We start from the raw sequence: 12,086 nt of genomic DNA on the forward strand, positions 1-12,086 counted from the left end.
CTTCTTCCTTTTTTTTTGTCTCTTCCTATTTTTTTGCTCAGCTTAGCCTTGCAAACAGCAACTCTTCAGTGCTGCCTGACTCTAGTTCCAGGTCTTACTGGGTCAGATGAACACAGTTTTGCTCTGTGAATTTGAGAAATCCAAGAGACACTGAGTGCCTATTAGAGGACGTATCTTTCTTTTTTATTCACTGAGGTTAGAGCCGCCAGCATTTGAAATCCAGGATCCTCTTTTCATATTCTGTTTTTGTGTGTGTGTTTGTTTTTGTTTTGTTTTTGGGGGGTCTGGTTGTGGGGCCTAAACTCTGGGCCTGGGCACTGTCCCTCAGCTCTTCAGGTCAAGGCTAGCGCTCTACCACTTGAGCCACAGCGCCACTTCCAGCTTTTTTCTTTTTGCTTATGCGGTGCTGAGGAATCGAACCCAGAGCCCTAGGCATGCAAGGCAAGCACTCTACCACTGAGCCACCTTTCCAGCCCCTTTTTGTGTGTGTTGTTGTTTGCTTTTGTGTGTGTATGGGGGGGGGGTCTCATTTGGTAGCTCGGGCTGGCCTTGACCTTATAATCATCCTTCCCAACCTTCCAAGTAGCCCAGCTGGCTGCTGTCTTCATTTTGGAGCTATGTTCTATAGATCTTTATAATTGGAGGGGAAAAAGTCTTAAATAAACGTACACCATAGAAAGGCTTCTTAGCTGAATCCTAGCTACTCAGAAGGCTGAGGTCTGACAAGCACAGTTCAGAGCGAGCCTGGGAGGTGAGACTCTTATCTCCAATTAACTATCAAAAAGCCAGAAGTGGAGCTATGGCTCAAGCAGTAGAGCACTAGGCTTGGGACAGTACCCAGGCCCTGAGTTCAAGCCCCAGAAGTCCTTTACTATTCCTCTCCCAAAGCTTCTGGATATAATCAAAGAAGGCCTGTAAGATGTCCCAGGGGGAAGGGTAAACATGTCTAGCTTGATTCATTGGTTAGTTCTGAAATAATTATTTCCAAAATGAGGGCTAAGGAATGGTTGCTAGGCATGTAAACATCAACTCTGCCTTTGGCTAGAGTAAAAAGCAGGTAGGGAAAGCTGGGCCTTCTTAGTCACAATAGCTACAAAGCTTAGCACACTCCATGCTAGGTAAACAAATCAAAGTAACTACTACGTAGAAGGAAAGGCATCCTCTCATAAGACAAGATAACCATTTTGTTAAAGATCTGTAAGGATTTTTTTTTTTTTGGTTGTGGGACTTGAACTCTGGGCCTGGGCACTGACCCTCAGCTCTTCAATTCAAGGCTAGCACTCTACCACTTGAGCCACAGCACCACTTCTGGTTTTCTGGTGGTTTATTGGAGATAAGAGCCTCATGGACTTTCCTGCCGTGTCTGGCTTTGAGCTGTGATCCTTAGATCTCAACCCCTGAGTAGCTAGGATTACAGGTCTGAGCCAACAGCACCTGGCTTCCTGTAAGGATTTTTAAAATACCAGAACTTGAGAAAGGGAGAAATTAGCCTAAGGATAAGGTAAATTTGTTGAAAGAAAAAAAAAAGCTATGGCTTTCAATAATTCACATACTATGTGAATTATTGGGCTGAATACAGAGTTATTACAAAAGTTTCTATTTTGGCTTGTGTCTCTACTTCTTAATATAGTAACATCATTAATGTCTGTCTCCTCAGCCTGTGTGACTCTGAGCCTATGTTTACTCTCCAGCTGGAAATGGTATTATAAACAGATTCTGTTGCCCTAATTACGTTATATATCTGTACATGGAATGCTTTGTTAGGCTGCAAATATTTTAATATTCATTCTGAGTCCCAAGGCTTTGCCAAACAAGATACTAAAAATTGCTTTTGATTGTTTGGAAATAATCACCTAGTATTTAAGCCAAGGGCTGGGAAGGTGGCTCAGTGGTAGAGTGCTTGCCTCTCATGCATGAAACCCTGGATTCGATTCCTCAGCACCACATAAAGCCGGAGGTGGGTACTGTGGCTCAAGTGGTAGAGTACTAGCCTTGAGCTGAAGAGCTGAGGCACAGCGCCCAGGCCCAGAGTTCAGGCCCCACAACTGACAAAAATTAAAAATAAAAAAAAAAGAGAATTATCTAACTGAAAAATTGCTGTATACTGCAGAGGATATAAAGAATTCTAGCTAAGTACCTGTGGCTCGTGCTTATAACTCTAGCTACTTAGAAGGTAGAGATTTGGAAGGTTGTAGTTTGAAGCTTGGGAAAGTCTGTGAGTCTCCATCTCCAAAATAACCAGAAAAAATAGGACTATAGGTGTAGCTCAAGTGGTAGACCATCAGCTTAGCAATCATAAGGCTGCAAGTTCAAATCCTAGTACAACCCATTCATCAATCTTTTTCCCTTTTAGTTTTTCTCTTGCCAGTCCTGAGGCTTGAACTCAGGGCCTGGGCACTGTCCCTGGGCTTCTTTTGCTCAAGGCTAGCACTCTACCACTTAAGCCACAGCACCACTTCTGGTCTTTTCTGTTTAGGAGGTACTGAGGAATCGAACCCAGGGCTTCACGCATGCTAGGCAAGCACTCTACCACTAAGCCACATTCCCAGCCCTTTATTTTCTTTTTCTATTTGGCCGAAGAATCTGGTTGGTTAGCTGGGCGCCAGTGGCTCATGCCTGTAATCCTAGCTACTCAGGAGGCTGAGATCTGAGGATCTCGGTTCAAAGCCAGCCCGGGGAAGGAAAGTCCATGAGACTCTTATCTCCAATAAACCACTAGAAAACCGGAAGTGGCGCTGTGGCTCAAGTGGTAGAGCACACGCCTTGAGCTAAAGCGCCCAGGGACAGCGCCCAGGCCCAGAGTTCAAGCCCCAGGACCGACCAAAAAAAAAAGAATCTGGTTGGTTAGGCCAAGAGTTTACTTGTGGGAAGTGCATAGATAATTTAGTAAGGTAGAAAGAAAAATCCCAAATAGACTTGAGCTGGAGAAGTGGCATCTGGGTGGGCTGGAGGGTAGCTTTCATTTTTGTTCCCTTGTGTGGTGGCCTGTAAGTTTCATTAGTAGCAGGGGAGAGGCATTTTAAAAGGCGGGAGAGCGCATGTTTTGAAGGACATTCTTCCTTTACTGGATGGGGTAGACATATAGTTTCCACTGTGACTTAATGCTGGGGCGAGTAGAGCCACCGAGTGGTGTTTACATAGAGTCAGTAATTTTGAAAGTCATTTTTAAAAGGCTGTTTTAAAATGCATGAAGCTATTTGCCATTCAAAAATAAGCCATAAGGCCTGGCTCCCGTGCCTTATTCCTGTAATCCTAGCTACTCCAGAGGCTGAGATGGGAGGATCTACCCATGGGCAGGAAATTCAGACTCTTACCACCAATCAACCACCCAAAAGCCAGAAACGGAAGCATGGCTCAAGTGGTAAAGTGCCAGCTTTGAGTGAAACAGCAAAAGGAGAGTTGCCCAGGCTCTGCATTCAAGTCCCAGGACTGGCACACACATGCACACGTGCACACACGTGCATGCACACACACATACACCATACACACACGGTGAAAAAATGGAAAATTGAAGGTGAAAAACTTCTGAGTCACAGACTTTGGAATTCCTTCAATGAAATGCTGTTTGTAAACACTCATCTACTCGGTTCATAAACACTGGGTCATGTCCTGGGGCGGTGAGACTCTGCACTTTGGATCTTCTATCTGCACATCATTTGTGGTCTTGATCAAGCCTGTTGCTGTGAAGCCTCAGATGTCATCCAAACCTGCGAGTATGGCTCAAGAGTTGTTCATCTGGCCCCAACAGTTACAGCCAAACCAGAGCAGATGCTGGAATTGCGAGGTGAGGATTCCTTTCAAAGTCAAAGCACCTCCTGGACCGCCCCTACCCCCCTCCCTGAAACCTTTGCAACTTCACATCACCTTGGAGACCAAAACTCCTCCTCCTGGAAGCTCCTCTTTTGGAAACCGATGGGGTGGGGCCAGAAAGCATGAAAGAGGGTTTCTTTTATTTTACATTTTGCCATTTGAGACTTGCAGAACAGAGGTTATGTTATGTGCCGTGGGTGGTTCTGGAACAGCCAGGCTGGGGAACATAGCCCTGAGCTACCCTGAAGAAAGCAGCCGCAGGATGCCAGTCGCCTGCCCTTTCACACCGGCTTTCACAGTGTGAATTCTCTGAACGGTAATAACAAGGATGGGAGTGGGAAGAAACACAGGAAATGAAAGAAGAGAGATCCGGGAAGCTAAATCTGCAGGGGGGGGGGCGAGAAGAGTCAGCAGAGTTTTGGCAAAATGGGAGGAGATAGATGAAAATTAGGAGCAGAGGGAGGAGGAAAAGGCTGGGCTTAAGCAACCTGCTACTGGGATTTTTAGACAAAGGAGGCTGGAGAGGGGCGTGATTGGTTTCTAATATCAGCTGGAAGAGCAAGCTAGTGAGCCGGGAGGGGGTGTGTGTGATTGGTTTCTAATATCAGCTGGGACAGCGAAAGAGCAAGAGAGAGGGAGGGAGGGGAGAGAGCGAGAGAGAGGGACAGGGACGGGGACTGGGAGAGGGAGAGAGAGCGAGAGAGAACTCAGACTATGGACACTACAACACGTCTTTCTGGGCAGCAATCACTGGAGTATGTACCACAGTAAGAATTGGGAAGAAAGAGAAAAAATAAGTCTGGGAACAGATTTGCACATCTGGGTGGACTTGGCTCTCTCGTTCTTCTTTGAGGCATGCCTTTATCCGTGCGGTCCCTATTTATAGTTTCTGTCTCTGCTGTCATTGTTTTTATCGTGTTCTATGTGTTCAGCTTTGGGGGAGATCAAAGCTACCAGAGGTTAAATATTTCTGATGCTAGGATTCTGACTCAAGTTTGCACATCCTTTATCAATGGGAAAACTCCTTTCCTGTGGAGAAATAAGCTCATGATCTATGAGAAATCTTCTTGCAAGGAATACTCGACTCACAGCCACTATATCACAGCTCCTTTATCTCAAGAAGAAGTTGAATTTCCTTTGGCGTACATCATGGTCATCCATCATAATTTTGACACCTTTGCAAGACTCTTCAGATCCATCTACATGCCCCAAAATGTCTACTGCATTCACGTGGATGAAAAGGCCACGGTTGAATTCAAAGAAGCCGTGGGACAGTTAGTCAGCTGCTTCCCAAATGCGTTTCTGGCTTCCAAGATGGAACCCGTGGTCTATGGTGGGATCTCCAGGCTCCAGGCTGACCTGAACTGCTTGAAGGATCTGGTGGCCACTGAGGTCCCCTGGAAGTACCTCCTCAACACCTGTGGGCAAGATTTCCCCCTGAAGACCAACAGGGAAATCGTGCAGTATCTGAAAGGACTTAAAGGGAAGAATCTCACCCCAGGGGTGCTGCCCCCAGCCCACGCCGTCGGGAGGACTAAGTTTGTCCACCGAGAGCATCTGGGTAAAGAGCTTTCCTATGTGATCCGAACGGCCACCTTGAAGCCGCCGCCTCCCCATAACCTCACCATTTACTTTGGCTCAGCTTATGTTGCTCTATCAAGAGAGTTTGCTAACTTTGTTCTCCATGACTCACGGGCTGTTGATTTGCTCCAGTGGTCCAAGGACACTTTCAGTCCGGATGAACATTTCTGGGTGACGCTCAATAGGATTCCAGGTATGTGAGATTTCATGGTTTTTGGGGGTGTCTTTTTTTTTGAGGGGGGGTATGTGCTTCCCACACCCACAGGTTCCATATCGGAGGTTCAACCAAACTCAAATGGAAAAAGTGCATCTTGTCTTACACATGTATAGACTTTCTTCTTGTCATGATTTCCTAAAAAAAATACTCTGACTACTGACAGGACCCAGACATTTTCTTAGCTCTTGTAAGTCATCTAGACATGATACGAAGTATATGAAGAGCATTTGTACAATTATGCACATACGGTAGCATAATACATAATATTTATGTAAGGAACCAGAGCATCTGTGGTTCTTTTACCCAAGGGGGACTCTGGAACTGGAACCAGTCCCCCAGGGATACTGAGGGATGTCGGACTTAAAAAAAAATTAGAACATGAAGATAGATGAAAACTAAAATGTGTAGTACTCACTCTTATCCTTTCTAAATGCAATATCATGTGCTCTATGTGATCACTAAAGTATTCTAACACTAACTTGACCGTTAAAGTATTCTCACACTAACTAGAATACTTCGCTGTGATATCTCTCTTTTAGTTTGCCATGTTCTGTCCTGTGTGTGTGTTTTGCCTCCTGATGAAGTGGACTGACCCCCTGGACAAAGTCATAGATGCTCACCAGTATCTTAAAAAGCTGGAGTTTATTGGATTGACTGGCCGGGGCTGACTCAACTTGGCAGTGAGCAGCCTCGAACGCTAATAGCTCAAGGTTTATAAAGGCAAAAAATACATTCTTTTAGAGTAGATGCAAGCGAGCTGGTCTGGTACACAGAAGCAGAACTTAGCAGTTATTTTGCAAGCGCGTAAATCACAAACATTCCTGAAACAGAACCATAAATACCCCTGTAATAATTTCTTGACCTTTAAGCAACAGGCAATTCGTGGTTTGGGGGCCAGGTGTTTCTACTTTCTAGAAACTAGTAGTTACAGTAAAAGGGGTAGCCTTCTGAGTCACCCCTGGCCTGGAGAGGCCCCATGGCGGACTGTTTTACTACTACTTAACTGAATTCCAGTAACCAGGTGTTTAACTCACTAATTTACTTCAAGCCTTTATCTTTGGAATGTCTCCTTTTAATGACTAGCCTTGAGGGATTTTTCTTTGTTTGTTTGTTTGTTTTCTACAGGGAGATCCTGCCTTTCAAGTTTGGCTCTATTCAAAATCAATAATTTTGTTCTGTATCTAATTTCACATTTTATATTCTTTTGGGGGTCATCACACTGAGACACTAGGATCACAGGCTTTGAGTCACCGTGGCCTGGCCACATGCAGCATCTTACAGAATCGTTGCCACATCAGATGTTTCTGTTCTCAGTCCACACTGGTGCTCTTTCTTCCTAAATTTGTCAGACTTGCTCTTCGCCCAAGATCTTTGCCTGGCTTATCCTTCTGCCCATCTTTGAAGAAGCACAAACCTCTTTTACACCTGTCATATCTCAGAACAGCAGCTCTGACCACCAGAACCATCCCCCTACCAAGTCATGGGCCAGCTTGGGACTTGCATACCATCCTGATTTTTTTTCCCTTCAAAGAGCCTATTGCCATCTCAATAATCATGTTTCCTAATTGCGTGAGGTTTGTTGAAAGCCAGAGTCATTTTCTGTTTTGTTATTTGCATTAGGTGTTATGAGTCAGCTAGAAGTGAAATGCTCAGAATATATAGTACCCGCTCAATAAATACATATTAGGAGGCTATTGAATTCTAAATGAGTGAATGAATCAATGAATGAATGAATGCCAAAGCAAGAAGCTTTCCTATGGCACCGCAGCTACCTTTCTCTAAAACCAACTGAGATAACTGTTAGGTTTATAAAAAAGAGGTAGCCGAGTAAGAACAGCATCATGCACGTGGTATTCAGGTAAGGGGTAGGTTTATTCATCGTTCTGGCTGGCACCAGCCCACGCTGGCCCTCCACGCAGCTGGGACAGGCCTGGGAAAGAGGTGGGAAAGAGCTAGAAAAGAGGGCATCTGGGAAAGAGAGAGTCAGGAAAGGGAGAGAGCTGGGAAAGGAGAGAGAGCTGGGAAAGAGAGAGCTGGGAAAAGATAGCAGCTGGGCCTGGGCCAGGCCTTATCTAGGGTATGGGCGGAGAAAGGTGTGGCCACATCAAATTCAGATGTGACCTCAGTGGATGCAGATGTGACCTCTTCCAGGTGTGCCAGTTGCCTAGGTAACGCAGGTACTGGGCGGAGACTTTGCTGCGAGGAGGGTGGAGTCTGCTTGCCATCCAGTAGTGGACCTTACAATAACTATTTGGACTCAAGCATGTATCTTAGCTGCATATTGTTTTTAGCAGAAACTTATTTTATTTGAGACAAATAATAAGATTCTAGACCTCCTTTCTTTCCCATCAAATTACTGATTTACCAGATGGGTTATTTTTTTTTTTAATATATAAGATACGATAGGTAAGATTTCTTTGGAAGTAAACAATAAGGTTTGGACTCAATAAAAAAAATACAAAATGATCTCTAATGAACTAGACAGCATTATAAAAGCAAGAGAAAAGCAACCATTGTTCTGGTTGTTGGGGGGCTGCCAAGTTGGAAATGCTGGGAAGTGCTCCGGGCTGCAGGGCTGGGCTTGCTGGGCGATAAACATGCCCACCTTCTCTGGAAAATACCAAGTTATGGTTGTGAATCCATGAGGACTTGCCTAGCACATTCTCTGTGTCCTAGCTCCCTTCCTCTCCTCCCCTTGGCCTCGGTCTTTTTACCTTTGACCTGCTGTTCCCTTTGTGATTATATAATTGGGGGAACATTAGATACTTAGAAGCTGATTTCCATATTTAAATATTGCATTCCTTTCTAGTTCCACTATTCCCTTAAAATCGATTAAAGTTTGGTTCTGGCCATAAATGGCCTCAAGTACTCTACTGAGGTGAAGGCATTTTGTAACTCAGTAAATGGGTGGCTTGTGGCTTTAACAGGAAGGAAGGAAGGAAGGAAGGAAGGAAGGAAGGAAGGAAGGAAGGAAGGAAGGAAGGAAGGAAGGAAGGAAAGAATCTAAGTTTGTGGAGGCTAAGGTAAGAGGGATCACAGTATGGGACCAGTCTGGGCAACATACCTAGACCCCATTTTTTTTCTGTTGGTTATGCAAAATAATAATGACAATAAAAAAATTACTATTTTAACTTTTTGTGTGTGCTGGTCCTGGGGCTTAAACTCAAGGCTTGGGTGTGGTCCCTAAGTATTTATGCTCCAGGCTGGTACTACCACTTCGAATCATAGCTCTATTTGCAGCTTTTTGGTGGATAATTGGAGAGAAGAGTTTCATGGACTTTTTTCTGCCTGGGCTGGCCTTGAACTGCGATCCTCAGATCTCAGCCTCCTGAGTAGCTGATGTGAGCCAGTGGCATCTGGCTTCCCATTTCAAAATATATATATTTATAGGTTTGGGGGGTCTCACATACTCTCGCAGCAATAGTCTGATCCCTTCTGTTAGGATCCAGCACCACCATCCCAGGGGACCACGCAGAGGCACCCAGGCACTGGGGAAAGATTATTATAAGGTTTATTACAGGGGCCATATCTCCCCGGGGAGAGGGAACATATAAGGCGTTTGCCCCTGTCCAGGTGGGTAGCTCTGGTGCCAGTCACGGGCAGGTAGGTCTGGGTCTGAGAGAGGGAGGGGCCAGCCATCTGGCGGGAACTATAGGGCAGGTAGGAGCTCAGGTGTGGGTGGAGCTGAGGACCTGAGGTGGGAATAATGTCCTTTAAGTCATGGAAGCTCACAGAACCTCAAATGTTCCCCAGTATGGGAAGAAGGGTTCAGCAGAACGAGGATGAGGATGGTGGACTTTGAGTGTCAGAGGTTTTGACTGCCTGCCAGAGTCACCTGACAAAAGGGGAGGGGCTCCTTCGGCTTCCCGGTTGCTATGGAAACCACAGGTCCTTGAGATCCACCTGTGAAGACATTTCAACGGGTCTAAAATGGAGAGAAGGCAAGGTAGTTTTAGCAAGGATTATTTAAGTGTCACTGAATAAAGGGGGTGGGGGCAATGGAGAACAGAAACATTTCCTGCCCCTAACGCAGGAAATGGGAATGCAGACTCCAAAGGGGGTTCCTAGGCTTTCTGAGCTTGGAGAAAACACAAGGTCAGGTTACCTAGCAACTTCTAATCTGTAGACAATGGTTTGGGGTGGATGAAACGGGTGAGGCCTTACCCCAAACCCTGGTAACCTTCAGGATTTCCTGTTGCCAGAGTTGCCTCCTTCTTTCTGTCAGAGGCCCCTACTGGGAACCTAGCAGCTTCTTAACACATAAAAGGAGAAGGTTCATGAAAACACCCCCCTTGTGGTCTCCTAAGTGTGTCATTTAATATCTAAAAAAAAGGGGAGCCTTGCTTTGGTCTTCTAGTTTTTACTTCCTGATTCTAATGTTGTAGTCTGGCTCTTGTAATGTTTATTAATTAATTTCCATTAATCCTGTCTCCTCATGTATGTCTCCTGCCTCAAGATCAGCTGGAGGGAAGAGGGAGAAAGGAGAGGCTAAGGGAGGTGAAGAGAATGGAAGAATACCAATCAATGTGTCTATCTATGTAGGTATCTCTCTATAAATCAGCTGTCTCTGACTATCATCTATTTCCTGACTCTCATCTATTTCCTATCAGCTATCTATCTATATCTGTCCTAGCTATCCATCTGTGAATAAATGAAGACAGCTTAGTGAAAAGTACTAAATAATATTTGAAAAAGGGTGAAGAGCTAAGGTAATACAGGGAGTGAACTTGTTCAAAGAATACGATGGGCTGGGAAGGTGGCTCAGTGGTAGAGCGCTTGCCTTGCATGCTTGAGGCCCTGGGTTCGATTCCTCAGCACCACATAAGCAAAAACAAAAAAATCCGGAAGTGGTGTTGTGACTCAAGTGGTAGAGCGCTAGCCTTGAGCTGAAGAGCTGAGGGACAGCGCCCAGGCCCAGAATTCAGGCCCCATGACCGGACCCCGCCCCCCCAAAAATACTATGCATCTGTGGAATGATCACAACCCCTCTGGACTTCTAGTGAATGCAAAGGACTAAAACAAAACAATAAGCCCTAATGGGCCCATGTAGAAAGACATGCCTCTACTTTGCATGCCTCTTTCATTCTAGAAGACCCCTAAAAACCTTGCTTGTTAGCCTCAGGAATCCACAGTGAGAAAAGTGGCTGGGGTTTACCTTTCCCGTTGGCTTTGGTGGTGGCATCCCATATTCCCTTTCAGGAATGGGTGGGGTGTCTCTGAGAGAGGAAGGAAACCTGGCCAGTCTGACTCTGCTGGTGTATTTCTGGATAGCATGACATCTCTGGAGGTTTTGCCTCCTTCCCATCTTGGATTGCTTTGTAGAGAAAGGAGATCTGGCTGGTAGGTGGGTCCTCCCCAAATTTCCAGTCAATGTCCTCTCTCCACCTTCAAAGGCAAGGTCAAATCTAACCACTCATTCCAGCTATTCCAGTGATAGATACTGGAGTGTCTTTTGTGATTGAAGATTTGGGGTCCTTGGCCTTGAATCGCATTACCTCTTTTGTTTTCAGTGTTGTGCTTTTTTTTTGTTTTTGGTCGGTCGTGGGGCTTGAACTCTGGACTTGTGTGCTGTCTCTGGGTTTGAACTCTGGACTTGTGTGCTATCTCTGTCCTCTATAGCTCAAGTTGAGCTCTCTACCACTTGAGCCACAGCATCACTTCCTGTTTTCTGGGAGTTAATTGGGGATAAGAGTCTCATGTACTTTCCTGCACAGGCTGGCTTTTAACCTCGATCCTCAGATCTCAACCTCCTGAGTTGCTAGAATTACAGGCATGAGCCACTGGTGCCCAGCTAGTGTTGTGCTTTTAAGGGGGAAACTCTTATGTAAATACAGAATCAACATCAAAGTGAGTGCAAAAAAAAAACCCGTCCAGGCATATCAAGAGTCCTAAAATATTTCCAAGAGTAAGACAACCAAGATGAGCGGTACCCTAGAATTACATGGTGTCTGTAAACAAAGTGGAAGTCAATTAAAATTGGAGATAAACTGGGCACTGGTGACTCACACCTCCTAACTACTCAGCTGGCTGAGATCTGAGGATCTATGAAGCCAGCCTAGGCAGAAAAATCTGTGAGACCCTTATCTCCAATTAATCAGCAAAAAGCGAAAAGTGGATGTGTGACTCAAGTGATAGAGCACCAGCCTTCAGTGGAAGAAACTAAGTGAAGCACAAGGCCTTGAGTTCAAGTCCCAATACACACGCGCGCACACACACACACATACACACGCATGCACGCACACACACGCACGCACACGCACACGCACACACACACACACACATACACGCCCCCCAAACATTTAAACCTGGAGATAATGTAAAGAAAAGCTACTCCTAGAGGTAGCAAGAGTCACAAAGCCTCACTCTACTTTTCCCTTCTTTCCCTTTTCTCGATTTCCTCCCACTCCACCCCCTCTCCCTTCTATACCTTCCCCTGCTCTCCATTCCTGTTTTCTTTTCTCCCACTTCCCTGGGAAGC

At 45.4% G+C, this 12,086-nt stretch overlaps 2 protein-coding genes across 2 annotated transcripts in view; both read left to right on the plus strand.

Moving 5' to 3' along the window:
* Positions 1–12,086, plus strand: part of LOC105985988 — a 95,816-nt gene that overhangs the window by 32,116 nt on the left and 51,614 nt on the right. The gene's annotated exons all lie outside the window — the stretch shown is intronic.
* On the plus strand, positions 4,666–5,592 carry LOC105985989 (N-acetyllactosaminide beta-1,6-N-acetylglucosaminyl-transferase). The gene has a single exon (XM_013016720.1). The coding sequence runs from the start codon at positions 4,666–4,668 to the stop codon at positions 5,590–5,592; it is 927 nt and encodes a 308-aa protein (XP_012872174.1).

This window comes from Dipodomys ordii, unplaced genomic scaffold, assembly GCF_000151885.1.
Source record: "Dipodomys ordii isolate 6190 unplaced genomic scaffold, Dord_2.0 Scaffold32, whole genome shotgun sequence".
NCBI lineage: Eukaryota > Metazoa > Chordata > Mammalia > Rodentia > Heteromyidae > Dipodomys > Dipodomys ordii.